The sequence below is a fragment of the Diadema setosum genome, chromosome 14 (genome assembly GCF_964275005.1).
Source record: "Diadema setosum chromosome 14, eeDiaSeto1, whole genome shotgun sequence".
Lineage (NCBI taxonomy): Eukaryota > Metazoa > Echinodermata > Echinoidea > Diadematoida > Diadematidae > Diadema > Diadema setosum.
The window spans coordinates 21,834,209-21,862,170 of record NC_092698.1 but is presented as its reverse complement, the minus strand read 5'-3'; the positions used below and the strand labels follow the sequence as shown (position 1 = coordinate 21,862,170).

The window sequence follows — 27,962 nt, the reverse complement described above, 5'->3', positions numbered from 1 at the left end:
CACTGTCGAACCGAAGATAATGATAATTCACATGTTACTGCTCAGTATTCTCAGTGTAATTCATTTTTGTATAATATTCACATTATTAGTATTATGTCTCGCCATCGTTGTTGTTCCTGTTACTGGTCATTGGTGTTTTTTTTTTTTTTTTTTTTTGTATGTGTGCTAAAGTATATGCCTATATCTCGCGAATCGTGAAGAGGCTAATGGCTGGGAGCCAATGATATCAGATAACGTGGTCGATAGCATTAGCACTAACTGGAACGGATTCCACGTACTCTGACGTTATGAGCATCGTCAAAATAATCTTGACAAAACATATTTTCTCCTCAATCAAAACAGAGGTTCTCAGGAGGTTTGTGATGACAACTTATACAGAGAATGAAGTTATTTGTGATGATGATAATAGTACAGTATTCATGATAATTATTACAATGGTATAAAAAACGGTAACAACAAAGGCAACAATTTCAAGCGGCAATACCAATTCCAGGAGTTAGCCTCGATTTTTTTTTAATACCACGAACTGCGTGTTTGTGACTGATGAAAAAAAAAGTTAAGTGCATTAATTACTTCACGCAACCACGTTGGCCTCATTAGCTGTTATACGAGTTGATAAGAATAATCACAGAAATATTCATTTTGAAAAGTGATTGACACTTCGTTTTGTAATTGTACTTACATTTCCCTTGAAATGTTGGTATGTACGGTCCGATATCACCATCTCCGGTTCTGTCCGAGGTCATAATGTGCAATAATCGTTGATACTGGTTAGCTCGGTTAGCTTCAAGAGGGATAATTATAAAGCGAGATGCCGATCCAGAGCACTTGCAAGATAAACTTTATACACTGATGAGAAACTAACTAACTGTAAACAATCGAGGGAACTTGATTAACCACAATTGAAATGCTCTTCCAGGGAATATAAAGCATATGAAAATATGTATATAGGGTTCACCTTCAAGATCAACTCTTCTTGTTTTGTTCTTATTTATTCATTTTTTAATTCAATTATTTTTTAGTGTCTTTTTATTGCACTTCATTGTACTGGAATGATGGTGAATAAAACTAGACTGAACTAAACTAGAACCGAGTTTATAATCCTTGACAAGATCAACCTTGTTTTGTTATGTTCGTCAAGTTCACAGCTTTGTCGACCTCATGTCTCAGCAAGGAACTGTGAATGGAAAGATATCCCCTCCCTCTCTCTCTCTCTCTCTCTCTCTCTCTCTCTTTCTGACCTTAGTTTCAGGCTTACCGTGGTGTTTTGTTTCAGTTTTTACATCAGAATTGTCGGAAAAGATTTGAATGTAATCCATGGTCGGGGAGGTGTACTGCCGCACATTTTCAGCCCTCGTCTTACTGCATCCGATTGAGAAATTGCCTTTTATACATCGACGTTTATAAGCATTAGAAATCTGATCAGTGTTTTGAAGTATCTTTGACAAAATAAATCACGGATGTACATAATCGAGAAGAATTCAAACCTACGACCTCCTGATCTCCGGACAGGCGTATTTTCAGGAATATATTGACATCTTATTCCTACACAAAATTTTGGTACACTGTCTTTTACATCTATGTATCTGTGTATGCCCAAAATGAGGTGGATGTGATGTATACAAAATCTATAAAATGATACATGTATCTATAGTTCACACCAATGTCTCATCTGTATTATGGTTTGCGAATTGTCTCCATGTTGATACTTTATAGTTTTCCCCTCCAAAATAGCCCAAAAGAGTCTTGCTATTATTTAAAGAGAATTGCTGCAGTCTGTAGGCCTATCGTTATATTTTTATACTGCATATATGTGAAAATTATTTACCATAATACACGCATTTTTTTTAATATAACAATGTTTTTGTATATAAGATCAACAGATTTATCATTATTTATTATAAGGTTTGTTTCTTAACTACTTACCTTTCCATATCAAACAAGATACATTGTTTAGCACTCTCAGAATTGTGATTGAAAAAAAAAATTATGTGGTGTGGTTTACGTAGGTACATGTATACAAGTATTTATTATATATACAGATATATATATATATATATATATATATATGCATATATTATATTACATATATATATATATATATATATATATATATATATGTAAAACTGTCTCGAAATTACTCAAATTTCCAGTTCTATTCTGAACAATGGGAAAAGACACGCGAATATACAAGCGGTGTTCAAAATTTACAACACTGAAATACACATGTACAAACATCTCTGTATGAACACTGTCAAACACTGTACAGTTTGTGATAATGTATGATGGTCACTGCATGTTATAGATTTTGCTTGTGGAGATAAATTGACAAGAGTTTTCGCTTGACGGCATCGTCTTCCATACGGTTACAGCACGTTATTCCGAAGGTTCGTTATTCCGAAGGCTCGTTATTCCGAAGGCTCTTCAGTCCGAAGTTTCGTTATTCCGAAGGTTCGTTATTCCGAATTTCATTTTCGGATTAACAAAATCTTCGGAATAGCGAACCTTCCGAATATCGCTAGGAAAATGTTCGGATTAACGAACCCTTTTTCATTTTCAGATTAACCAACCTCTAGGTATAGGGAATTTGTGTGTTTCGGATTAAGGAACCTTCGGAATAACGAACCTTCGGAATAAAGAACCCTCGGAATAACGAACAGCACTCTTCCATATACAGCCAAGATTTCAACCTGCAGATGAGCCAAGACACCTTGTTTCATAGTATAGGTATCATAAAAAGCTATCATTGATTTGAAATTGTAACACGACATTTCCATATTATTATAGAATAATGTAAACCTAAATACAGAATCATATAAAATGTCTTTCAGGGTGTCTTACTAAAAATTGTTTGATTAAAACATTGTTGATACTTTTATGGATCATCACATCGCCTCCAATGTATATGTTATTTATAACAATATAATATACAACGCTCAGTAAGATTTGTGTAATATGAACCATGACTCCATTCTGTCAATATATTTCGAGTTTTGCAGTCGAATTTCACTGTGGGGTGTTTGAGAGATGTACATCATGATAACTGCTAGGGAGTTGAATGTTCCAGCATGATCCTGTCGAATTTACTTGTATATAGGTATACATCGGAGCTCTATTGTAGCTCGATCCACTAAACATGGGCAAGTCAGTTTGCATGCTATGCACAGTGAAATCAGTGAAATTTCGGCCACTATAATTATTCTGAACAAAACATACGATCCCATCGGTGACAAAAACCTGACAATTGATATTATATATAGCATCCTAACCAGAAGTTTCCATAAGTATAATACAACATAAATATGTAACCAAGTCACTGAGGGGGTTGTACCAAAAATAATTCTGTTTAAAATATTTTTGATTCAAATGATTCATCACATCGCGTTCGATACGTGTTTACTTATTTTGTTTATAACCATCGTTTGATGATAAGAAAACAAGTGTTGTCTTTATTATATTCCATGAATACTTCACGTACAAACCGTTTCGTATGATACCTGGTCGTAATATGGATCATTCACGTAAACAAATCCCCGCTCTTATTTTTTTTTTTCGGCAGTTGTAACGGGGAAGTGACTGTATGTGTATCAGACACAGCTATAAGAAAAAGTGATTTCATTCATACAAACGTGTATTGTTACTATTTTGTCGCATGATTTCGGACATGAATTTCATACAGTTAAGAAGCAGCAGTGAGATTGAAATATCAACATACCTATAGAGATGACCCTTAGTTGCTAAACATACCGATTTGGCAATCCAAATTAAAGAACCAGCCAATAAATGGTGTATATTTTCCTTCTCTAATTCAATTCAATATAATAATTACTAATTTCTTTATTTCCATCTTTAAGAAGACATGATTAAGAAAAAACTTTGAATTTCAGAAACTCAAGTACTGCCTGCAGGCCTACCGGTAATTGCAGTGTCGTTGATTTTCAAATGACAATTATGTCGCATAACTCACATTATTATCAAACATAGGCTCTCTCTCTCTAAAAAAAAAAAAAAAAAAAAAAAAAAAAAAAGATCGAGTGAAAAAAAAAAAATTCACTCTCGAAGGGGTGATGGACTTTGCCAAAATAGTTCCGTAACATTAAATTAACACTAAATCTATAATCATCGTTTGATGATAAGAAACCAAGTGTTGTCTTTATTATATTCTATAAATACTTCACGTATACGTTGTGATACCAAGGAGGTACTACGTACGATACCTGCCCGTAATATGGGTCATTCACGTAAACAAAAATCTCGGCCTCGAATTATACGATTGGTAACAAAAGCTATCATTGATTTGAAATGGTAACACGACATTTCCATAAAGAATAATTAATGAACCTAAATATAGAATCAAATAAAATGTCTTTCAGGGGGTCTTACTAAAAATTATTTGATTAAAACATTGTTGATTCCTCCGTACCGAAACTTGTATATGGTTCTATCACATCGCCTCCAACGTATACATTGTTTATAACAATATAACGCTCAGTAAGATTTGTGTAATGTGAACCATAACTCCATTCTGTCAATGTCGGCGATGGAGCTCTCGTAGCTCGATCCATGGCATGGGCAAGTCAGTTTGTATGCTATGCACAGTGAAATCAGTGAAATCTCGGCCACTATAATTATAACAAAACTGAACAAAACATACGATCCCATCGGTGACAAAAACCTGACAATTGATATTATATAGCATTCTAACTAGAAGTTTCCATGAAGTATAATACAACATAAATATGTAACCAAGTCACTGAGGGGGTTGTACCAAAAATAATTCTGATTAAAATATTTTTGATTCAAATGATTCATCACATCGCGTTCGGTACGTGTATACTTATTTTGTTTACACGCGCTAAGCAGAATAAAGCAGAATGAACCATTTGTCAAGCAGGTAAGTCATATTATTCATGACGTGATTGACAATACAGACTTTGCCACAATAGTTCCGTAACAGTAAATTAACACTAAATCTATAATAATCGTTTGATGATAAGAAACCAAGTGTTGTCTTTATTATATTCTATAAATACTTCACGTACAAAACGTTGTGATACCAGGGAGGCGAGCACCTCCCTGGTGATACCAAGGAGGTACTCCCTGATACCTGCCCGTAATATGCATGGGTCATTCACGTACACAAATATCCGCTCGTTAGCTTTTTCTTCGGCAGTTGTAACGGGAGGTGAGTGTATGCGGTAAATTTTGATTTAAAAAATGATAATGAGCGGACGATAGATTGCCTGAATTTCACCCCAGCATTTTTTTTTTTTTTTTTGGGGGGGGGGGGTTGTAACTTCACAATTAATTTCTATAAAGATGTAGTGTCTATATTAATGTATTTTGGCTCATTTGGAGGTTGAAATCTTGATGCAAACTATATCGTTTCATGTTGTGTGTGAAGCTGCAGCCTGCAATATAGGTGTAGCGTTTCAAATATCATTGGCGTCGTCTATCTGTTTGGATACTTTCTGAAACGTCTTCACAAAAAAAATCGGAAGTTACCGAGTTTTTTCCTACTTTTGGGAATTGTGTCCGAAAGAATTATAGGGTGACTATGGTCGCGATTATTCAATAGTGCCTCACATGCGCTGATCAAGCCTGTGTCAAGACAGTCATGTAAATACATGTATAAACGTATCTCTGCGCTGGCGATTTGAACATCAAAAATTCAATCGAAATCCATCTAGGATCTTTTTTTCTCTATGTGTGTAGTAGCTAGTACACGTGTATCTAGTCTTCAAACTTTGATGTTCGAATAGAATATGATAAAATCGATGATGCCGGTGGTTCTCAAGTACAGACATACGTGAAATATCTACAGTCGGTGCCATAATCATTCAATTACTTTCTTCGGACTCACAAAGTTTAGTACCCAATGGCACAACCGTGAATACATAGTATTCAATGGATGGAGCTGTACATGACTAGACATTTGGATCATTTCCATAACCAGGTAGGTAGGGGCACTGGTATCGGCGACCCAACACGTTCAATGGGGTTACGATACCGGTGTGTGTTCCACCGTACACTTTGAATGAAGCAAGTGGCTGGGCATTGGGTATTGTGTGTGTCTCTCTGGTGTGTGTAGGCCTGAACGGCGAGAGTTGGGAGAAGGGGAGAGAGATTCTGCCGAGAGTCCTTGGGGAGCTCGCAGAGTGTAACCTTAGGAAGGCCTAAAAATAGATGTGTTTCGGTCAAGGGGTCAGGAGGGCCTGTCGCTTCGTGGAATGGAAGGAGTGGTGGCTGGAGTTTGGCTCGCAAAACGCAAAGACAGTATCGTATTGCAATGGAAACGGCAGGTGGCGCTCTGTAGGTAACGGTCATCCTGATAGATGTTGGAAAGATTTTGCCTTCTTGCAGCAAATTACTATGTACTAAATTCGTAATTTTCTCATCTATTTTACACTGTAATGTGAAACGAACCATCATGGATGTTGATACTATCCTTCCTCAACACAATTTCATCAAGTATTCTGCAAATACTAGCAAATAACATTCTGATACGCCACATAAACAGGAACAGGACCATTGCTTTAATTACTATTATAGGTATTATTGTTGATTTTTTAAGTGGGGGTGTATGGGAGTCATAAATTGTATGTTTGTTTTTTTTTTTGGTTTGTTTTTTTAAAGAACATTAGACCACACACCTATTTATCAATAAACCTATTGGTTAATTATCATATGATATCACCACCCCCCCCCCCAAAAAAAGAAGAGATAATTGCATTCCTCTAAATGATACACCTGTGGGCATTTCGTAATGCATTTTGTCAGATGTTTATTTTCTGACAGATTTACTCTCAGCCTATGCAAGGAGGGAAGGATTTTAGTTACTTATTTGTCAGAAAAAAAAAGGAAAAGATATCTGACAAAAGGCTTGGTGGCCTTCCTAGACACAATTTAGGGCATTGAAATTTCCCTCTGTAATCCCTTTGTGGACCTTGCTTAGAATAATGCTTTGATTACATTTTTGCAGCAAACGAGTTCTTAATCAAATGTTTAATGTAAAAGATAGAGAAACAAATCAAGAGACTAAAAGAGGTATACCTGTATCACACAGTAATTTCTTGTCTAATTGCTTGTATGTTCATTTGTTGTTGTTGTTTTTTCGCCAGCCCTTCTTCTTTTTCTCATAACTGATAGTCTGCAAGAATCTTCAGTCTATTGAAGGAGGCAGACTTAATCAGAAGAAGAAGAAGAAGAAGAAGAAGAAGACTTTTGACTTTTCAAAATGGTACTTTATTTACATCACTCTTGCACACTATTCACATGGTGAATATGGTGTTTACATACAAGATATTTAAAAAAGGGGCAAACATTCGCCCTCGACATTTTCATTTTTCTTTTTCTTTTTTTTTTTTGCATTTAATACATCACGGGTGGTTTACAACTTCCATGCGGTAAAATCAAGGTGTTAAATGCAAATTAGGGGATTCAGTCAATGGCAAGTGCAAATGAATGGGCTCTGTATGACTGTCAGGTCTAACAATAGTTAATGACTGTGTATACAGCCGGCATGATTGCATTATCATAACAACTAAAAGCAGTTTTTACAAAAGTGCTGCAGTCAGTTTGTTAGCAGAATGCTCATAACGATGTTGTTGAAAACTAGTTAGCTGTTTTCAGCGGGTATACATGAATAACTTAGATATGCTTATTTGGCCAGGTTATGGCGTACATACTGTGGTAGCAGCAGATAGTGTATGAACATCGCAAAACATTGTGCGGCGTTATGGGGAGGCAATAAGCTCTATGGTACATGTTATGATGCATACGTACAAGTCAAACAATTGATGACTGTGCTTACAGTCAGCATGAAAGTTTCTCATACTTTCGCTTAAAATGTGTAATCATAATGACGGAAAAGAGTGTTTCATTAAAAAAAAGCCAAGCTTGTAGGTCGTGGAACACTGGAATGAAAACAACAGCAACACCAATATACCGACAATATAATATTCTCATTAAATCCATCAATATGCCATTGTACATTTAATCCGTATGATGCTGATAATACAAGCATATGAACAATATTTACAATGATTTCAGAATGTATACATATAAAATGTATCGTAACATAGCAGTAATGTTATGGCAGAGACACCCCAGAGCGAGTTGATAGATAGAGTTGCGACACCGGAAGTTCGCGCTGATTGGTCAATCCCTAAAAATAGTTCCCCCTGGTCGTATGATGTCGATAAGACTTTAGAAAACCGCGTACCCTATTATGACGCAAACAATGCATTTATTGTTATTTTGCTCCGTGGCTAGCGCAAAGTAGAGTTACGCGCTCCGCGCATGGGTTTTGCGCGAGAGTGCAAAATAGCTTCCCCTCGTCGTCATAACAACAGTAAAGACCCACAGCCCGGGATTTTGAATTACAACATCAATTGTAAAGGAGTGGGACTACATGATAACTCCGTTCTTACACTTTGACGTGCGCCCATCAACATCAGCCAGGAGCGTTAAAACAACTCTGAAAATATTTCACCCTTTCATGTTGTTTGCATCCGTTTCCTTGACCTTGATAGTAAGTATTCCTTTCTCTACTTCATTAAGTTTACATGATTGCCGTAAAAACACGACATTTTTCTCAACAAGTCACACTCCCGTCGCAAGCAGCAATGTATCTCACACTGCCGCTGGGTCCGTATGGTACTGCGCGCCTATGTGAAAACCCTGTAGAAATAATTCCTCGACATCGACGACCAGGGGGAACTATTTTACGTGACCTTTGTACCCCAGTGTCGCAACTCTATCTATCAACCCGCTCTGGACTGAATCAGAGCGGGTTCAACTCGCTCTGAGACACCCGTACCCGCGCCCTCTACGTTGAGACATGGAGTGATTTCATTCACGAAATTGAGCTGAAGCAAAACGAGTCGAAGCGTATAGCCCATGGTCCCGATCCCATGATTTTCGCGTGAGCTGCCGCACTGTAACTTGCTCGAAGGAAGCACACACGAAGCGTAGATGAAAGAGACCTAATTTAACTGTTGTGCAAATTTACGATGAACATGAGTACATCACATCAGTTGTGTCGACTGCTGTTTCGGAGGAGAAATATTCAGTTGATGAGAAGATGTTACCACGCCGAGAAAATCGCTACAATCGGTACACCGGCTGACAAGAATTCTCAGCAATACAAGGTGAGCAATGTCCCCGTGTGCGAATAACAGCTAACGATAGTGTAGTACAGCGCAGCGGTAGCTCGACTGCACGATACAATAAATGCGGTGTGAGAGAGTGCAGGATCAGGAGTGGTGGTTAGAACGTCGCCGGAGAGAAGGCGGGGAGCGGTAGCGCTGGGCTGCGCTGGCTAGGCTAGGCTTTAGGGATTTAGGCCTGTAAATCCTTGGTAGAATTCTAGAGACTTTGGCTTGGGTGGTATTCTGAAATCCTTCATAAAAATAGGAAGAAATTTCTTCCTGAGTCAAGATTTTTTCCTGAGTGGAATTCTAACTGTAATCTTCCTAAGCTTAGTTTCTCCCTAAGACACAGTAAATTTACAATGTATCACTGACACTGGTCATTGCTGGTGTATAAACCTTCTTCCTAACATAGATTCTACTGTCTAACGTTAGAGTAGAAAGAAACTTATTTAGGAAAATATGCAAATGACTAACAGCGTTAATTAATGAGGATAAATCCTACGATATGAAGATATGCATGTTTCTTACTTTGGAAGAAGTTGGTATTCTGAAATGCACTTGGGGAAGAATTTTAGGAAGATTAAAGCCAGCCCCACCCCTGTCCCAAATATGTTATTTAGTGGCAAGCTGCAAAACATTCATTGTGATAGGTGCTTGTCATTCACTGAACGCAACATAATTTTAATATGCGCGAAATGTGCATGAAAAATGGAAGATGCTGCGCACATGTAACCGATGTAGGGTGGTAGCCTAAATCCAATTACCGGACGCTTTTTTTCATGGCTTTGAATTCCATACTCAGAGGATGAAATTTCGGCTAGAAATAACATCACATCACTTATTCACAGACTCCTGGAAATTACGAATTCAGCCAACTTATGTCAATTGTTCGCTCCAGTTTTTAGAAAATATGCTTCAAACATACCGTCGGTTGAGAATGATAAGGGCGTTAAGTTGCCACTAAACCCATAGTGTTCACGATCACTTAACGCCCTTCTCATTCTCAACAGACGATACGTACCCATCTAAAAAAGTTGTCTTTTTGCGAGGTGCAAAATCGCATTGTAATTGTATTACCGGACATGATTTTCGCAATGAAATAATCAACATCTTTCGCACCTGGTCCTTGCACCAGGATCACAATTTATCCCACAAATCACCGCACACATTCTCATCGAGCGGATGACAAAGAAAAAATCGGCAAATGACGCTCAAATTTCGTATTTTACGGTAAAATGTCTGTCTTGAACATTTCAATCAGTGTATGCAATAAAACCTTGTGAGAAATCGACAACTGGTTAGACTCTTCTTCTAGTTTACATGCTTTGTCTATGGGAGTTGCATGCGCGGGTGACGAATTGCGGGCCCCTTAGCGCACAACTATTCCGCATCGTTCGCGTTTGAGGACAATAGCTACAAATTTCCGATATCGATCAGTGAACTTTTGGTTCTATTGGAATTCAGCATTTTTCCTGTGGGACATGTGAGTGGGATTTCATAGAATTGTAGTCACGAAATGTGATTCAAACATGCATAAATATTAACTATGACAAGGTGCGGGTCACTCAACTATAAATTGGAGGTAAAATGTGAATTTCTTTGTGTTTTTACATTTTTATGTCGTGTATTTTGCGATTTCGGTCCACACAAAGTTCTGTGAGGCTACTCTATGAAGTCTCGCGCATACAGAATGTCATTAGTACGCAAAAATGTGCGTGTCCGGTAATACCATGCTTGCCCCTATATAGGCTAGGCCTTCAGGTATATGGCATTACTGGACAGCATGGTAATTCTGAATGCGCACATTTTTGCATACTAAGGACATTCGATATGCGCGGGACTTCTTCTAAATACTAATAGCCTTTAGAGCGTTGTATGGACCGAAATTGCAAAAAAACAAATGCTACATAGAAATGTAGAAATGCTAAGAAATTAACATTTCACCTCAAACTTGGAAGAAGATGTCGATTTATCACAAGGTTTTATCGTGAACTGTTCGAAAATTTCGATTTTGATATTTTACTGTAAAATACAAAATTTGATCCTCATTTGCCGAATTTTTTTCTTCGTTGTCTGCTCAGTATTGTGTATGGTGAATCATGGGTATGAATTGTGATTCTGGCGCAAGGACAAGGTGCAAAAGACGTCGTTATTCCATTACAAAAATCGGGTCCGGAATTATAATGCAATTTTACACTGTGCAAGAAAGACAGTTTTTTGGAGAGGGGCATATTTGAAGTCTATTTACAAAAATCGTAGAGAATTATTTTCATAATTTTGCCGAATTTGTTATTTTCAGGACTTTGTGAATAACTGGTGCTATTTTTGGCTGAAATCTTATCCTCTGAGTATGGAATTCAGAGCCATGAAAAAAAAAAAGAGTCCGGTGAATACGATCCACTCTTCTGTTAAACCCTATGCCATAATAATATGCGATTGTCATTGGTTGGTTCCTTATGATACAGCATTTCCTATTGGCTTAAGAAAGAACAGTGGGCGGGGATAAGGATGGCCTAATTTGCATTTAGAAGTTCGTCGGAAGAAATTTCGGAATACCAATTCTGTCTTTCCTAGGCACTTCCTAACTTTCTGACTTGGGAAGAAACTTAGGCAGCAACTTAGGAAGATTTTTAGAATACCACCCTATGTCTATAGCTTATAGCTAGCTAGGCCAAAGCAAAGGGCAAGTTTAGCTTTTAATTCAGTATTTGATCGCAGCAGCAAAGGAAACCTTCTCTGAATACCATTACTAGTCAGTACTGTACAGTAGGATAACTTCTTTTTACAAAATGTAATTTTGCTAATTCAGAGGCTATTATACGTGATTTGAACAATGCACAATGGTGATCATGAAGACGCTTTTTGCAGGCATTTGCGATTAAAATTGAAGTACCGTGGTAGTAAAGTATGTTGAGAGTCAAAATGAGTTGATCAAAGACCGTTAGTTGTGTGCTTGTACCTTGCACCTTGCACCCACTTGTGTTGGCCAGGAGTTCTTCAACTCATGATACACAATCGAATGTCTGCATCATTTCAAGTTATCTATTAAATGTAGATCTATCTCCCTATCTATGCCTCTAACCATGCTAACATGACCCAGGGTAGTATCACTCAGGTTGTAAAGTTTGGAAAGCTGTTGAGATTTCAAATGATTATCAACTTAGAATAAGGCAACCAGTGTTGATTGTTACCTCCGCTAAGGGAGGAGGTTATGTTTTTGTTACCGTTGGTTTGTGTGTTTGTCCTTGTGCAAAATAACTAAAAAACTAGTCAACGGATTTGAATGAAACTTGCAGGAAAGCTTTAGAATGATACATGTAACAGATGATTTAATGTTGGTAGTGATCCGAGAATTTTGGGGGAATTTATGAAGGTTTTTTGATATTTTGGCAGGTAGGGTCAATGAACTTAGGAGTTCAGGCTGCGCGTATTTGAGGTTTGCATGCGCGCACTAAAGTGCGTGCTCTAGTTTCTACTAGGGCGAGGCGCGCAGTGCAGCTGAGGGTTTATGACGTAACAAAGGCTTCTATATTGGGAAATCGGGCGACTTTCAGCACACAATGCTATAAGTATGTATGGGTAGAAATCACTGAAATCTCTATGGAAGAACAAGATCAGTGGTGGAAATGAGCTGCATGCTTGGCGGAGGTCTGCGGCGCTCTCAGAGTGCTTCTCTAGTTATGAATGATTATGATGACTTATATTTGGACAGTTTGTCATCTTTTTCAAAACATAGAGCTGTAGTTAAGTTCAACTTGTAAAATTGTAATCTATTGAGATGTGCATCAATTTGAGCAGACAACACTGCCTCATGTACCCCCCCCCCCCCCCCCGCCCCCCAATTTTCAGTCAGGGGTCCAATCATTATGAAGATGACTTTCAGTTTTTTGTAGCTCTCTGTGTATGAAAGCATCCTAATTTTCTTCATACAATCTAATACAGTTCAATATTTCTTCTTTTTTTTTCAGGAATACTTTTGGCATTTGACATGAATTTTAAATGCTAAAGAGGTGATTGCACGTCACTAGAATATCAGTGATGAATGAATGCTTCCTTTCATTGTAAATTGGTTGTGAGTCCAGACACAACTTAATCTCTTGTAGTCAAACAAATGGATCCTCGTCCTTAGATCAACAATGTTTCATAATTCCAAATGTTATCTATAGATCTCCTGTATATGAAGCAATCTCCATTTCATCACAGATCTCTTAGACATTCTGTGTGATGCAGAACAGGTATTTCTGATGTATGAACACCCCTGTCTGTTTGTTTGTTTTTTCATTTCCACAGGAGAATTTTGAGCAAATGAAAAATCTCGCTTCAGAGCTGAAGTCAACGGTTTCAAAGATAGCACAGGGAGGAGGAGAGAGGAGTATAGCCAGGCATGTGTCGCAAGGAAAGATGCTTGTACGGGAGAGAATAACCACGCTCCTTGATCCAGGGTAAGTCTCCTTTATCTGTGACTGATATAGATATTTTTGTTGTTGATATATATATCACATCGCAAAAGAATTACCAAAAAAGAAAAAGTATTTATACATACTGTATATATTTTCAAAGTCTCAAATCATATAAGAAATTAAATCATTTAAACAATCAGTGTGAGTCTGGGTGGATGATGAGACAGTAGCCTTTTGTTTCACATCAATTTATATCTAAAGTAGAACTGGGTGCTTTTTTTCTTCGACCAAGAGGTTTATCAAATCTATAAAAGTTGAGTCATTAAAACTTGAAATGATCAGAAATTTATAGCATTTGCTAGTATTACCGCATATTTTGGAATATGATGCAGTTTGCAATGTACGACATCGTAGCTCCATCTGACCACAAATGCTTCTTTTCATGTTCTCTCTCACTCAGGTCCCCATTTCTAGAGTTATCCCAACTAGCAGGTTACCAGCTGTATGGTGAAGAGGAGGTGCCAGCAGGTGGCATGGTCACTGGAATCGGGAGAGTTTGTGGGTGAGGAGATATATATTGTGGCCATTTTTAAATTTTTTTACACGTTTTTTGAATGTGGCTTGAGCATGAAACGCTCAGAAGGAACACTCATGCAGTATATGCTGAATCCATTTTGCAAAGCATTTTACAATAATTACGACTTAAAGGTAAATTGAAGTTACTGTGGCAGCAGTTTTGCCAAAGCCAATCCGATGTGAGCCTTTAAATGATTTGCTTTGTTAGCATAGGTAGGCTGTTCTTTCAGGAAATGGAAAACCCAAGTCCCCAACATATCTTCTGTTATCATGCTAATTCTTACACTAATGAGTTTTTCTTTGCATGCACTTGCCACTTTGCTTTTCTGTAATTACAAGTTTGTATTTCCCAAAAATATGATGCGCAATACTAGTATAAGAACTGTTGCTGTATTGGCTCATATTGGTCACAAACGTCTTTATGAAAGTAGGCCCTGATTTGCTAGAAATTCCCTCCCCCCTCCCCCATTAAAAAAAAAAAAAAATAGAGAAAAATATGTGTGACACAAACAGACACTCTCTATTTCTTGAGCCATTTTTACACAGTTTTCTTCTTTTCTGACAGAACGGAGTGCATGATAGTCGCCAATGATGCCACAGTGAAGGCCGGCACCTATTACCCAATCACGGTTAAGAAGCACTTGCGGGCCCAGGAGATTGCCAGGGAAAACAACATACCTTGCATATATCTCGGTGAGATTGCATTTGTGGTGCATTTGGGGGTATTTTGGACACCAGTGTGATTGTTAGATGTTTACTATGAAATTTAATTTAAGAGGACAGTTGTCCTTACATGAGTTCTATAACTGCCAGAGGGAGAAAGAAAAATCTTTTGCTATGTCTGGATGAGATTATGTATTCGATGGACCATTTGGTTGTGGAGATTAAATCAGATTTGTAAGGACAAGTTGCAACTAAATCTATGATGGCAAAAACAACAACAGCAACAACATACCTTTTGTGCATTAAGATGAGGTATGACTTATTAAAAGCTTCAGATACTTTGAAACTGTTTCAGTTATAATACATTGTACCTTTTGTGGTTTCAACACGGACATTTTTTTTAACCTGATTGTGCAACAGTAAAGGTCATACAGTATACAGATTATCAATGTAGACGAAGTTGAGAGTGTGGCCTGCTATTATGTCTCTTACTGCTGCAAAACCATATGTTGAGCTTGATACTGTTGCAGTTGATATTCCCAACGATTCATTGATCACACAATGCAAGTGTATTTACACATGTCATGCTATCGCACTAAAAATCGTTCTGTGATCTGTTTATTTTAGTTGACTCAGGAGGTGCAAATCTGCCAAGACAAGATGAGGTCTTCCCCGGGAAGGAAAACTTTGGCAGAATTTTCTTCAATCAGGCTACAATGTCAGCAGCTGGAATCCCCCAGGCAAATGACTCATTTTATCTCATTGATAAAGCTCCTTGGTCCTGCAAGTCTCAAGCTCTTGACCAGAAGAACTTAGACAGACACCATGCTGAAAGAATTTCTCATTTCTTATTGATGTCTTGTGCAGATGTGATATCTTTCACATACTAATTCATCCCCATGATTTTTGTGCTTCTATTGTGATTTCTTTGATTCATATTCTTTGTAAGTTTTCACTGAGGCTAAGATTTTTTTTCAGTTTACCTAATGATTGCGAACCAATGGACTTCTAATATCTTCAAAACTAACATCATGTCTGTTCATACAATTTCTTCCTGTTTATTGATACACTTAAGTTTCCTCTTGACAACTTCGCAAGCTTGTAGGGGTATTGGGGAGAAGAAAAAGCCCCCCACCCCCCCCCCAAAAAAAAAGAAGAAGAAGAAAAGAAAAGAAAACAAAACCCTATAAGGCGAACAGAGAATGCAGGTTAACTACAGTTGACAATAAATACTTGCCAATTGTTCCCAGCAAAGAAGAATTTTCCTTCTTTTTTAAAGAAAAAAAAAACTTTACTCAACCTTGTATTGCTAGTTTGCTGAGACTGATGTATGGGAGTTGGCTGAAAATTCCTATTTGGCAACATTTCTCACATTCATTCCGATTTCAGGGTTGGCTGGTGTGGACAATATGAGTTAATTATGATCTGCAGATTCATGTAGAAATGCCAGGTCACGAAGACTTCTCCTTTTAATCAATGTCTGTAATCTGCCTGCTCAATTCACTGTTGCAGATAGCCGTCGTGATGGGCAGCTGTACGGCCGGAGGCGCCTACGTGCCAGCCATGGCCGATGAGAGTATCATCGTCAAAGAGCAGGGGACAATTTTCCTTGCTGGCCCTCCGCTGGTGAGTATTATACAGCACCTCAAAAGAATGTAGCTATCCGATTGGTCGATTGCTCATCACGTGACATTCAGTTAAATGTTCCTTTGCACGCTGTGGCTGTCAGCTGTGCAATTCTTTGTTTGAGCAAAAATGGATATTGCACAATTGACATCATTAATTTCCATTTACTCCCATGTTAAACTCATGATCAACTGAAAGTTTTTGTTCTGTTGCACAGCTCTGATGTCACAATTAACAAACCTTTGCGGTGCGCACTCAGCAATTATAATTGCACGTACTAGCACATATTTTGTCACTCATTTTTGTAAACAACTTCAACTGATCGCAGTACTTGGCTGACTGTGACTGCCCTACTTGTTTGCCTTTCACAGAAAATGGTTGCCATTTCTAGGCTTATTTCAAGAATGTGTGTGGAGCACATCTGTTGACATCCAAGGTGTTTCATAAAACAAATAGTGTATGGTTTTTACTTATGCAATGGAGCAAGATTTTACACTCGGTGAAAGATGAGGCACACTAGTCAACTCAGCTTTTCCTCATTGAATAGAGCATCTCTATTTTACACCTTGTGCAAAATCTTGTACCATTGAACTCATGACCATTCACTATTTGTATATGATACTGTATATGCCGAATATTTCACGAGGTTTTTATTTTCGCGAATTTCGCGAGTCGGGTGCTATTCACAAAAATAATGACTCTGATCCCGATATGAATGTGACACACACACATATACATTAAATTTCTCCATTCAGTACAGTACTCTATGGTCGCAAATTTAACTACTCTTGAAATTGTCGGGAAGTTCCGATTCGCGAAAATTTAAACTCCCTAATGATATGGCGTTTATAGTGATTAGGGGGCGTGATGCTGTTGGCATCACAGCAAATGGCATTCCAAAACTCTGGCCTCTGTGTAGCCATTCTGTTTGTCATATACAAAGCTGTTCTCGAGATGCTGGAGTTAAAGGGAACATATTTGATTTTGATGCGTACAGTGTAGTTTTTTCTAACACTGAGCAAATGATGTACAATGTCAAGAGAGAAATGTAGTGGGTGTTAGCATCATCAAAGTTTATGTTTACAGTATTTCACGTCTCATTGCAAAACGTGTACTGTATATGCCATATATTTTGTGAGTCCAATATTTCACATATTGGAACTTGTACGACAATTTTGTGAGTGGCTGAATTTGTCATTGAGAATCACATTGACAGAATATGGAAGAAGTGTTGTCCCTTTTCAAGGAAAAAAAGTTAGTGATTTCCCACGTTGGAAAAAAATAAACAACACATTTGTGTTACGCAATGCAATATTATCACGAGTTGTTCATTTGTGAATACAAGATGTGCAAAGTTTACAGAAAAAAAGCTAGCTGTAAAATGTACTGTGCCTGCTGTAGTCAGTCTAAAAGGGGGAAAAATGGAACTATGCTAACTGATATGTGCAGATTATTAATATTGTAATTTTTTTAGCAAGGCTGGTGAAAGTGTGGAGTTAGAGATCATATGATTCATCCGTTATATGTTGTCACACTATATCACCAGGTGCGCGCTGCCACGGGAGAAGTGATCTCGCCGGAGGATCTCGGTGGAGCCGATCTCCATTGCAGGTAAAACCCAGGATTCTGTGTTTCAATCATGTAGACCTGAGCTAATTTGTACTCAAAACTTGCTCCCTCAAGAAGTGATTAATCTTTGGATTATCTCTATATGGTGATGTGATGCAGCAGCAGGCAGAATTATTATCAGTGGATGTTGTAGTATTCTTCTATTGTTTATTAATCATGGTGTTTTATACCGTTGCACAAATAGAGCACTTTTTCTTTAAAATCTTTGAATCAGTTGATTATGAAATATCTATTTCCTTGTCGTTAAAATCTTTTTCTTGAGGTAGTTATAATGTTGTTACACAACTCATGACAAAGACCAATTTGATGTCATAAAAAAGAGATGATAAAAGGCATGACAGATGCTTCTATAGAGGCAGTCGAATGTGATATATTGTTCACTTCCTCGACATCAGTGATTAAAGGTAAAACTCCTCGTTCATAAAATTTATCTTCAGATTCATTCAAGGGTAACATTTGAAATAAAAACTGTCAACTGTTGCTTAAAAAACACTCATAGATAATGTATTCTGAAATTGAAAAAGTTCATGGCTTTGTGTTGTAGGCATTTATGTCAATTTATAGATCATCACTCAGTTCTATAGAGCCGAAAGAATCAGATATTTTATGTTCTTGTGCTGCTGTAAGGGATTTATTACTGTGTTGTGTCTACCAACTGCCTTGTTTAATCTAAGCTTTAATTGATACTCCTATTCTTATTCAAGACCTAGCCATTCATATGCAAGTAAGGACTTCTTGTTCTATCACCCACAGCCGATGTAGATATAACAAGAGGCAGCTTTGTGTCTAGTCTTTCAGTCCCCTTTTCTCTATCCAATCTAGTGTGATTTTTAAAACCTCAGTATGAAATGGACCATTTCTTAATCACTTGTTCACAGGGTATCGGGTGTGACTGACCACTTTGCCAATGATGAGCAACACGCACTGTACCTAGCCAGGAGAGCGGTGGCAAATTTGAACAGGAAAAAGGAGGTCAATGTAAGTTGACAATGCTGGGCATGGGAGGTGCAGATATAACAGGAAGTTTTTTCATGTAACTTTAGGGGTACATATTTACCTTACATTTCCTGCTTTCCCTGTATAGCTGTTGGATTGTCCACTTTAAAGGTAAAACATACTGTAAAACGAGGAATGTTCACTTGCATGTTAATTTCACGAATTTGGCGAGTGCCGAAATTCGCGAAATTAAAATGCACGCGAAAGTTCTTGCCTACACTGTATGCATTGGATGCCAGTGGCAATTCACGAAAATTTCATGCTGCGAGGAAGGCCGTCGACTCCATATCGCGAAATTTTCATGCCGCGAATATATCGTGTTTTACAGTAGTTTTCACATGCCTGCTGAAAGTAGATTTTTGCTCTAAAATGGGCACGTATGCATAAGGAATGTGTGAAAGAACACTGTGATAACAATGTGATAACCCAGTATCAGTTGCATTACGATGAAAATACTACCCGTAAAAGTTAGATTCAGATTGGACGCAAGGGGAGGGCCTGTGTGTTGGGTAGTCATGACGTATGCTTGTAAAAATTCCCACGTCATTCATCGCAAAGAGCAGGGTGCAAACCTGGTATAGTAGTCCACCTACCTACCAACAAAAGAAAAAACCGACCCCTTGTCGTTTGCTTCAGGTGACTAGCAATAGAAAGCAAATAGTATCATCCGGGCACATTATGCCGTATGAGGAAGAAGTTCAATGCTTTTGATTGTGAAGGTGGTATGCTTTTGGTCTTCCCCTGCTGCCAGATCCCAATCCAGAAGCCGAGGGAGCCGCTTTACGATCCCGAGGAGCTGTACGGGATCGCGTCGGTGGACTTCAGCAAGGTGTACGACATCAGGGAGGTGATTGCGAGAATCGTGGACGGCAGTGTCTTCCACGAGTTCAAGCAGCAGTATGGAGACACACTCGTCACAGGTGATAGATCTGTCTTTCTCACGCCATCTTGATGTGGGTATATATGGCTCTGGTGACTCTGGGCGGTTGTAATAATCACTACCTTGAAAATGATATACAGTGCACTCCCGTTTTAATGAACACGGTTCAAACGAAATTCCGGTTACAACGAAGTTAAGATTCAGGCTGCAACATTATCCACTCAATGTTTTCTAATGTTTATTTGTTCGGTTTTAACGAAAGTTCGATATAACGAAAGAAAATTGGTGGTCCCAAGGACTTTGTTATAATGGGAGTCCACTGTACAGCATTTTTTATGATGCCAGACTCTAATTGGCTGTCAACCAGATTGCATTTATACCTTTCAATATTCGATAATTTACTTGTGCCAATTTCTTTACTTCACCTGCGTATATGTGTTCTGATGTTCATTAGTTCATTCCCGGCATTGAGTTATTCCTCAATCAAAATCTTATCCCTTGATATCAGAGTTGAATCAGTGAAGCTGACCTCATAATAGGCATTGTGGAAGCTGTCTTGCTTTAAGCCAGTCTCATATTTTGATACTCTTCACATCCAAGCATTGACATCGAGGAATTTTTTTGCCAATCAATTTTTTAAAATATTTTTTTAATTACATTCAGTATGACATTACACTCAATGTTTACATTAATGTTGAGACAAGAAATGGTATTGAATTCAGAATTTGATAATCGTATAATGACTCGATTTCGTTATTTGAGATTTTATTCTTTATCTTTTGAAAGAGCCTGTCCGTCTTGGCCATATTTGTATCAGTAGTTTTTAGCATAAATGGTCTGCAGCAAGTCTTGTAATCCTTTCATATTATTTTTGCCACTTCACAATGCCCAATTTACAACGTAAATTTGGACTCAAATTTAATAGTGAATCACTCAGGTCTGGTAGTGTGTAGTTGCTCTCAAAACACTGTTTCAGTCATAAATATTGTGCTTTTTGTGACTTGGTACATTCAGTCTGCAACAGTTACGATGTAAAGACAAAATGCTCTTCATTGTCTGCTGCCCTCACAACCTACAAGGCTGGCCCTGGAGTATTCATACAACGTGTACCATGCCATTTATGTCATGATATCTGTCAAAGTCAACTATGAGATGAGTGTTTTGTTTGTTTTGTTTTTTTAGAATCTATCACCACGTAAACAACAAAATCAAAAGAACAAACTCCCCACACAAAGTCAGAGACTGCACAATGCATTATCTCTCACTTGCATGTACAGTATGTCTCCCCAAAATATTACAGTTGGATTTTCGCATTGATAACTTTCAATGTGATTACATTGTCTGAATGCTATTTCAAGGTCTAAAAATATAACATCTTACCTATATTTCGCAGAAAACCCCATTCGTTTTGGTTAAGTAGTCACAGAGAAATGTGGAACGTAGTAAAGCATGTCATGGGTCTGTTTTTCCAAGTTTAGAACTTGGATTCTCCTGGAACTGCATATTAATGTGTGAAAACAGTGGACAGAACTTGGAGGGAAGGGATTCCTGACACGCTCTACAAAGATCCTCATTTCTCTTTGGCCATTGAAGTAAATCGGATTGGGTTTTCTGTAGATGTGGGTTATAAGTTATAATTTCATACCCTGAAATTGTATGTGAATTGATTCACTATTTTTAAAGTTATCGTTACGGAGAGTCCTGTTGTAATTTTTTTGGGACATGCTGTATAATAATGCCTTCTATTGCTCCAGGCTTCGCTCACATTCACGGCTACCCAGTGGGTATCCTGGGGAACAACGGCGTGCTCCTTTCTTCCTGTGCCCTCAAGGCCACCCACTTCATCGAGCTTTGCTGCCAGAGAAAGATCCCCCTCCTCTTCCTGCAGAACATCACAGGTCAGTGCATGGATCCGTCACCATGCTTTCCCACTTATGTCTTTTTCCGAGTTATGTTTGAAAAATTGCACTGCTTGATGATGGCTGCATTCAGTCCCAGATATAGCGAACTGTGCTGGAGCATTCATACTCATTTTCCGAGCCATGCTACAAGGGTACCTGTCACGATCAATGGAAGAGAGCTATGACGTAGCCAACTGAATTATTACAAAATTACATTTATTACAACTAGATTGTGTATTACAACTGAATTATTGCAACATTGACATCAAATTCTGGAAATTGAACTATTTCATGAGTTCCAAAGAATATAAATGCACTTTCCTGAATTAATTGATGACTGAAGTCCATTCGGCGATTAGCGATGATCACGACGGAAGACTTGGGGAAAACGCTTGGTGGTGTAGGATGATGGCGTTATGACGTCATTGAAGTGGCCTAAGCGCAAGGGCGACTCATGCGATAACGGCTCGTGCGATGACGGCTCGCGCGATATGATGCCGGCCCAAATGAAGCATCCAAAGTTTATGAGGCAGCTTGCATGCTGCATCCCTCGTGTGAGTAGATACTGCGGTGCTCATCTTATCAATGCTGCTTAGACGGCACCATGACATTGAAACCCCCTCTTTCTCTGCAGTGTGGAGTGCGAACTCGACATTAAACACGACTCGGCTCGGAGTAAGAGCAGTAAACTCGGGGTAGGAGCATGAACTCGGGATAGGACCCATAAAAAATTGGAACAAATTTCCACTAGCTGAAAACCGTATCCAAATCTCATATATACATATATATATATATAATAACTCTGCATTTACAATCCAGACTTCATGGGTCTCATATACATTTTCAATGAATTACCCTCTGGTTAATTCAATTAAACCTCTGGATCCAAATAAACCTCTGGATAAGTTATCACTTACCCTGGTTTAAATCCCTATCTCCGTCATCCGTTCCACATCAACATACATATATCATGAATATTAAATATTTATATAAGATAACATTTACTGATAGACTTCAATCTGGTTCTATCACAAACATAATTATTTGAAAATAAGTTCAGTTATTCTTCTTCAGTTTCTGGACACACATATCTAATTATCTCAACTATCTCAGATTTTCTGACATTCAAATGTTCTCCACATACAAAATAATGCTGTAGCTTTCTTAAGTGCTGCCTATAAAACTGATAGGAAACCATTCAACTCCCCTCCATTCTGGGCACGCAACTCCTCCCAAAATTAACGGAACTCAAACTCGAGGGCCATAGCCTGTTGGCTCCTCAGAACACAACTTAACTCTCTGCTGCCAAAATAAGAGTGACTCTCTCCTACACTGTAGCAATACAACCTGTAGCTTCGGGCAGGTCTTGGCATTCCAAGTATCTCTGACATTCACCCTTGCCTGGAAGCGACTACATAAGACTGCCTGTCTCCCTCTCTGGGTGGATTCAATACATTTTCATTACGCTACTTATTTTCTTCTTTACGAACACAACTGTACCTAAAAACATATTATCTTAACAATACCTTCCCATTAAGGATAACATAAACGAATGAGAAAATAAAAACATTTCTTTTGCAGATTTTAGATACTCCAATAATTTAGATTTTTAATACTCCAATAATTTAGATTTTTGTTTTTTTTTTTGTGGTTGGGAAGAGAAACTACCTGTGACAGTACAACCAAGGCTTGTCTCTTTCATCTGTCTTCCACATGCTAACATATTGTGTGAAAATGCAGTGAGAGAATTACAGCTGAAAATGAATGCTCAATACTTTACAAAAAAAAGAAAAAAAAAGGTGAAAATCTATGAATGAATTGATTTCTCTCAATTTGTTCTACAGACAGTAGTGTTCAATTAAACATTAATGTTAACAGTTTCCTACCGTGGTGATTTTGTTCATAGTCTCGATTGTGACAGGATAATTTCAAAAATGTTTCAATGCATCAGCTTTTTTCATTTCATCGATTTGAACTTCATCATGCTCAGTCAACACAGTTTAACAGTTGTTTGATATGAGCTGCCTCAATGTTACACATTGTCGTTGATGTGAGATTTGTCAAGATTTAGCCAAGTTTTGCCTTGAATGATGTTTGTGCTGAAATGGGCTGATAAGATTTCTTTTTTTTTTTTTTTCCCAGCAACACACAACAACTGTTACAGTGGTTTTCAGCCGATGTCTTGAAAGTTCTGATTCATACTGTGTATTGTGTGATTGATGATATTTTCTACATGTGTTTCACATTTTATCTAATGACCTGGTACTGTAAAAGTGAAACATTTTGCAGTGTGGAAAATTTGTAAAAATTTTGTGGTCCACATTAACTGCCACAAAAATGATAACATGCAATTATTTCTGGAGATATCATATTGTATACAAAACACTAAAACACAGAAAATGATAGGGCAAATGTTCTCATTTCAAAAGTACACAAGTAACATGATTGTCATAGTTTTATTATGTTTGCTCTGAAGCAGATCCATATGCCCTGTTTAAAACACCTTAATAGTAATATCTTGTTTAGCAAGATATGATATCAGCATGGACCATAATCATCACTGAACTTTCTCCTTTATTGATCAAAAAAGTTGTCTACATGTAGTAGGCAGGTAACCAAGCAGCAATGATATAATTTTGCTGCTCAGTATAAGACATTGAGAGAACAATACAGACCCTCATCCTGATATTTGTTTCCCCTGCATACTTTACTGTAAGCAGCTGAGTTGATATTGAAATTTCCTTTTTGCTGCTCAATGTAGGACTCTGGAATGACAGTATGGGCCCTCATCCTATTTTTGTCTTGTGCTTTTCCCTTAAAAAAAATAAAACAGGTTTCATGGTGGGCAGGGAAGCGGAGGCAGGGGGGATCGCCAAGAACGGTGCCAAGATGGTGACCGCCGTCGCCTGTGCCAACGTACCAAAGATCACTCTCATTGTTGGGGGCTCCTTCGGCGCGGGCAACTATGGCATGTGTGGAAGAGCTTACAGGTCAGTCAAAAGCAAAACAGGCTCTCACCACGTGGAATGTCGAGATGCCAAGAAAATTACTTAACCAATTAAAGGGCACTTCCCCACCATTTTCCAGCTGGCTTCGATGAATAAAGAAAAGTCAGATGAATGAAATGGTTGCGGTTCCATGGTCCACAAATCAAGTCTGTGCTTGGTTTTTTTTTTTTGCGCTCGTGATAAGGCTTTAATAGGAAAATGAAAAAAAAAATGATCTCAAAGATGTCAGTGCTCAGCATTGCATCAGCATTATCTTAAAAACGTGCGTAGACTTGGGGAGAAGAAGCATTAGTAGTGGTATCAAGTTCAAGCCAATGAAAAAGGCTCCACGTTTAAAGGCCAAGGAGTTCACTTCTATGATACAAAGCACACAAGAACTGTGTTCTCAAATGTTCATTTAAAGGGAAGATAAACCCCAAGAGCAATGTGGATTGAGTGAAAGCAGCAACATTAGTAGAACACATCAGTGAAAGTTTGAGGAAAATCGGACAATCGATGCAAAAGTTTTGAATTTTTAAAGTTTTGGTGTTGGAACCGCTGGATGAGGAGACTACTAGAGGATATGACGTATGAGTGGACAACAATACAAAGAAAATATAAAGGAAATTCAACAAAAATTCACTTTTCTAGAATCATGAAAGAGCAATGGACCACCCTCTTTCAGAAAGCAGGGGGAATAATTGCTTCCCTTAACATATGTCAATATCAAGTTGATGGAATTTGTAATTTTCATGAAAAATGGATTTTTGTAGAATTTTCTTTATATTTTCTTTAAAAAAAAAAGAAACAAACAGATATTAAAAAGCCTTGAATTGAAATTACCCTCATTTCATTATATATATATACATTTTTTGTGGTTATTGTTGTTTTATGGTTGTTGATTTTTTTTTAGATGTTAATTAAAATGATTATTATATTCTTGTGATTTGTGGTTGTACAGTCCAAGGTTCCTGTACATGTGGCCAAATGCACGCATCTCAGTGATGGGCGGAAAGCAGGCTGCTCTGGTACTGACACAGGTCATGGCTGCCCAGAGGAAGAGGGAGGGTCTAGAGGTAAAGTTGATCTTCCGGGTTCTCTCTTAAATTTACACATTTTTGTGAACTTCTTTCTGATTTTGGGCACATTTAATGACTTGGAGCAATTCCACCAAATCTTACGCTACTATATAGAGCCCTGTTTGAACAGACTTTACCGCAGCAATGCCTCAACAATAGAGATCAGTGGTTACAATCCATGCACGTGATCGGATCGGCGTGTGGCATGCCAATCATTCTCTGTCTGCAAAGTTGCGCATGCGAGTTGAGTGTATCAAAGGAATGTTACCGCAGTTGCGTCCTAATTGAAGGATTGCCAGGGTAACGTTAGGGTAGTGCTAGGGTAGAATTTGGCAAGTTACAGCGACAACATCCGAACAACATTTTGCGGGGACCGTCTTAACAAACAGGGTGAAAAAGGACGTTACCCAGATGTTGCTATGGTAACTCTCTTAAAAACAGGGCTATAGATACACAGTTGCCAATTTGACTCTTTCTCTGCCAATGAGTCAAATTTGCACAAATTTTAGAAGCATACTTATGAACGGGAAATTAATGTGGCATGCACATGGTTAATAATGAGAAGATGGTGAATTCTACAGCAGAATTCCCCCCCCCCCCCCCAGGTTTGATGGGTTGAAGGGATGGTGTAGTATTGATAGAGATATGGATTGGGATTTTAGCAATTTTGCATCCGATTTTGATCCGATTGTAATAAAAAGTGGGTCCCATCTTCTATTAGGATTGCTCTGTTTTGGATATCTCAGCCATTTCAAAACCTATTTTCATCAAATAAACAATGTATTCCTCTTGGAATTACAAGATCTTTCATATTTTATAAGAGGTTTATCGTTGTCTCACAAAAAAAAAAATGTTAGAAACTTGAAGTTAGGTCTCAACCAAAACTATACGATCACTTTAAACCATCATTGTTTGATTCTGTGAATTAATCCTCTGCTCTGTCCCATCCAGTTGTCCAAAGAGGAAGAGGAAGCGATCATGGCACCCATCCTTGCCAAGTACGAGGAGGAAGGAAGCCCGTACTATTCCAGCGCAAGGTAAGACCCATTCAGACCCCCACTCATAAAGAACAGAAAGAACACCCACGCTATGAAAAGAAGAGTTTATCAAACCTGTGGGGTATAGCTGACAATCTGTGCCCGTGGAGTAAGAAAATATGGGTATTTATTACCCCCACAACCCTCTCAGCTAATATTTTCCTTGTTTTTTCTTCCCCCTTCCCCTTCCATCCCTCCCCCCAGGCTATGGGATGATGGGGTCATTGATCCGGCCGACACCCGGAAAGTCCTCGCCCTCAGTCTTAGCGCTTCTCTGAATGCCCCGGTTCCTGACACACAGTTTGGGGTGTTCCGCATGTAACCCCTCCTCTGAGCAGGCCGACCAAATGTGACAATGTTTTAATCTCCCCTGCTTCGACAGCATCATCATCGTCGTCGTCGGCAGCGGGTCATCGTCGGCAGCGGGTCGTCGTTAGTCTCTCTCTCTGGAGTTATGTTGCCATTTCTGTAGTTCCCTTCCAGTTTGATTTGGGTATTGGTTGGAAAGGACAGTGGGCTTGGGTTAGGTGGTGGGAGTATGTGATTTGATAAGCAGGCACCACAGACTAACAGAAGCTCTAGAACCCCAAAAGACTTATGCTGCACAGGGTATATTTTGTACTGACAGGATCTTTACCTTTGAAGTGGTCGAAAAGGCTTTCCTTTCATTGCTAGACAATTTCAGAGTTTCCAATTTCCTTCACTGTATCTAATTCCCTGTATATGCATTACAGCCCATGTGTATCGAAACAAGATTTGGCTCATGAATCCATTTAATCAAGTCAAGCCCCTACCTTCATGACAAGAGCTCTGGTATACTTGTCGTAACACATGGCGTGATCTTATAAAGACTGCAGTGAAAACCACAATATCCTGTGGAACAAGAACGTAACAAAAAAAAAAATGCAATCCAAATGCATATATGTAGGTTTGTTAAGTGGTCTGTGGTCTCAAGTACTCCTTGCAATTTGAGTGTCAGTTTCCTGTTTTTGCCTTTAATAAAAGATATAGTACAGTCCCAACTCCAACCTCC

The 27,962-nt window shown here is 38.4% G+C and overlaps 1 protein-coding gene across 1 annotated transcript; it reads left to right on the top strand.

Moving 5' to 3' along the window:
- The first annotated feature begins 8,881 nt into the window (after positions 1-8,881).
- LOC140237491 (methylcrotonoyl-CoA carboxylase beta chain, mitochondrial-like) lies at positions 8,882-27,300 on the top strand. Its single transcript, XM_072317417.1, has 14 exons — positions 8,882-9,152; positions 13,446-13,597; positions 14,016-14,117; positions 14,697-14,824; positions 15,422-15,534; positions 16,307-16,420; positions 17,967-18,031; positions 18,928-19,027; positions 19,797-19,965; positions 21,680-21,823; positions 24,660-24,816; positions 25,775-25,889; positions 26,844-26,929; positions 27,134-27,300. The coding sequence occupies exons 1-14, from the start codon at positions 9,015-9,017 to the stop codon at positions 27,249-27,251; spliced, it is 1,701 nt and encodes a 566-aa protein (XP_072173518.1). The 5' UTR covers positions 8,882-9,014; the 3' UTR covers positions 27,252-27,300.
- Positions 27,301-27,962: the final 662 nt, after the last annotated feature.

What these genes read in the sequence shown, in the direction of transcription:
- LOC140237491 (XM_072317417.1), top strand. Translation starts at nt 9,015, where the DNA reads ATGAACATGAGTACATCACATCAGTTGTGTCGACTGCTGTTTCGGAGG. An exon ending in GGAGCCGATCTCCATTGCAG is followed by an intron (nt 18,032 to 18,927) that starts GTAAAACCCAGG and finishes ACTTGTTCACAG; the next exon opens with GGTATCGGGTGTGACTGACC. An exon ending in ACAGGAAAAAGGAGGTCAAT is followed by an intron (nt 19,028 to 19,796) that starts GTAAGTTGACAA and finishes CCCTGCTGCCAG; the next exon opens with ATCCCAATCCAGAAGCCGAG.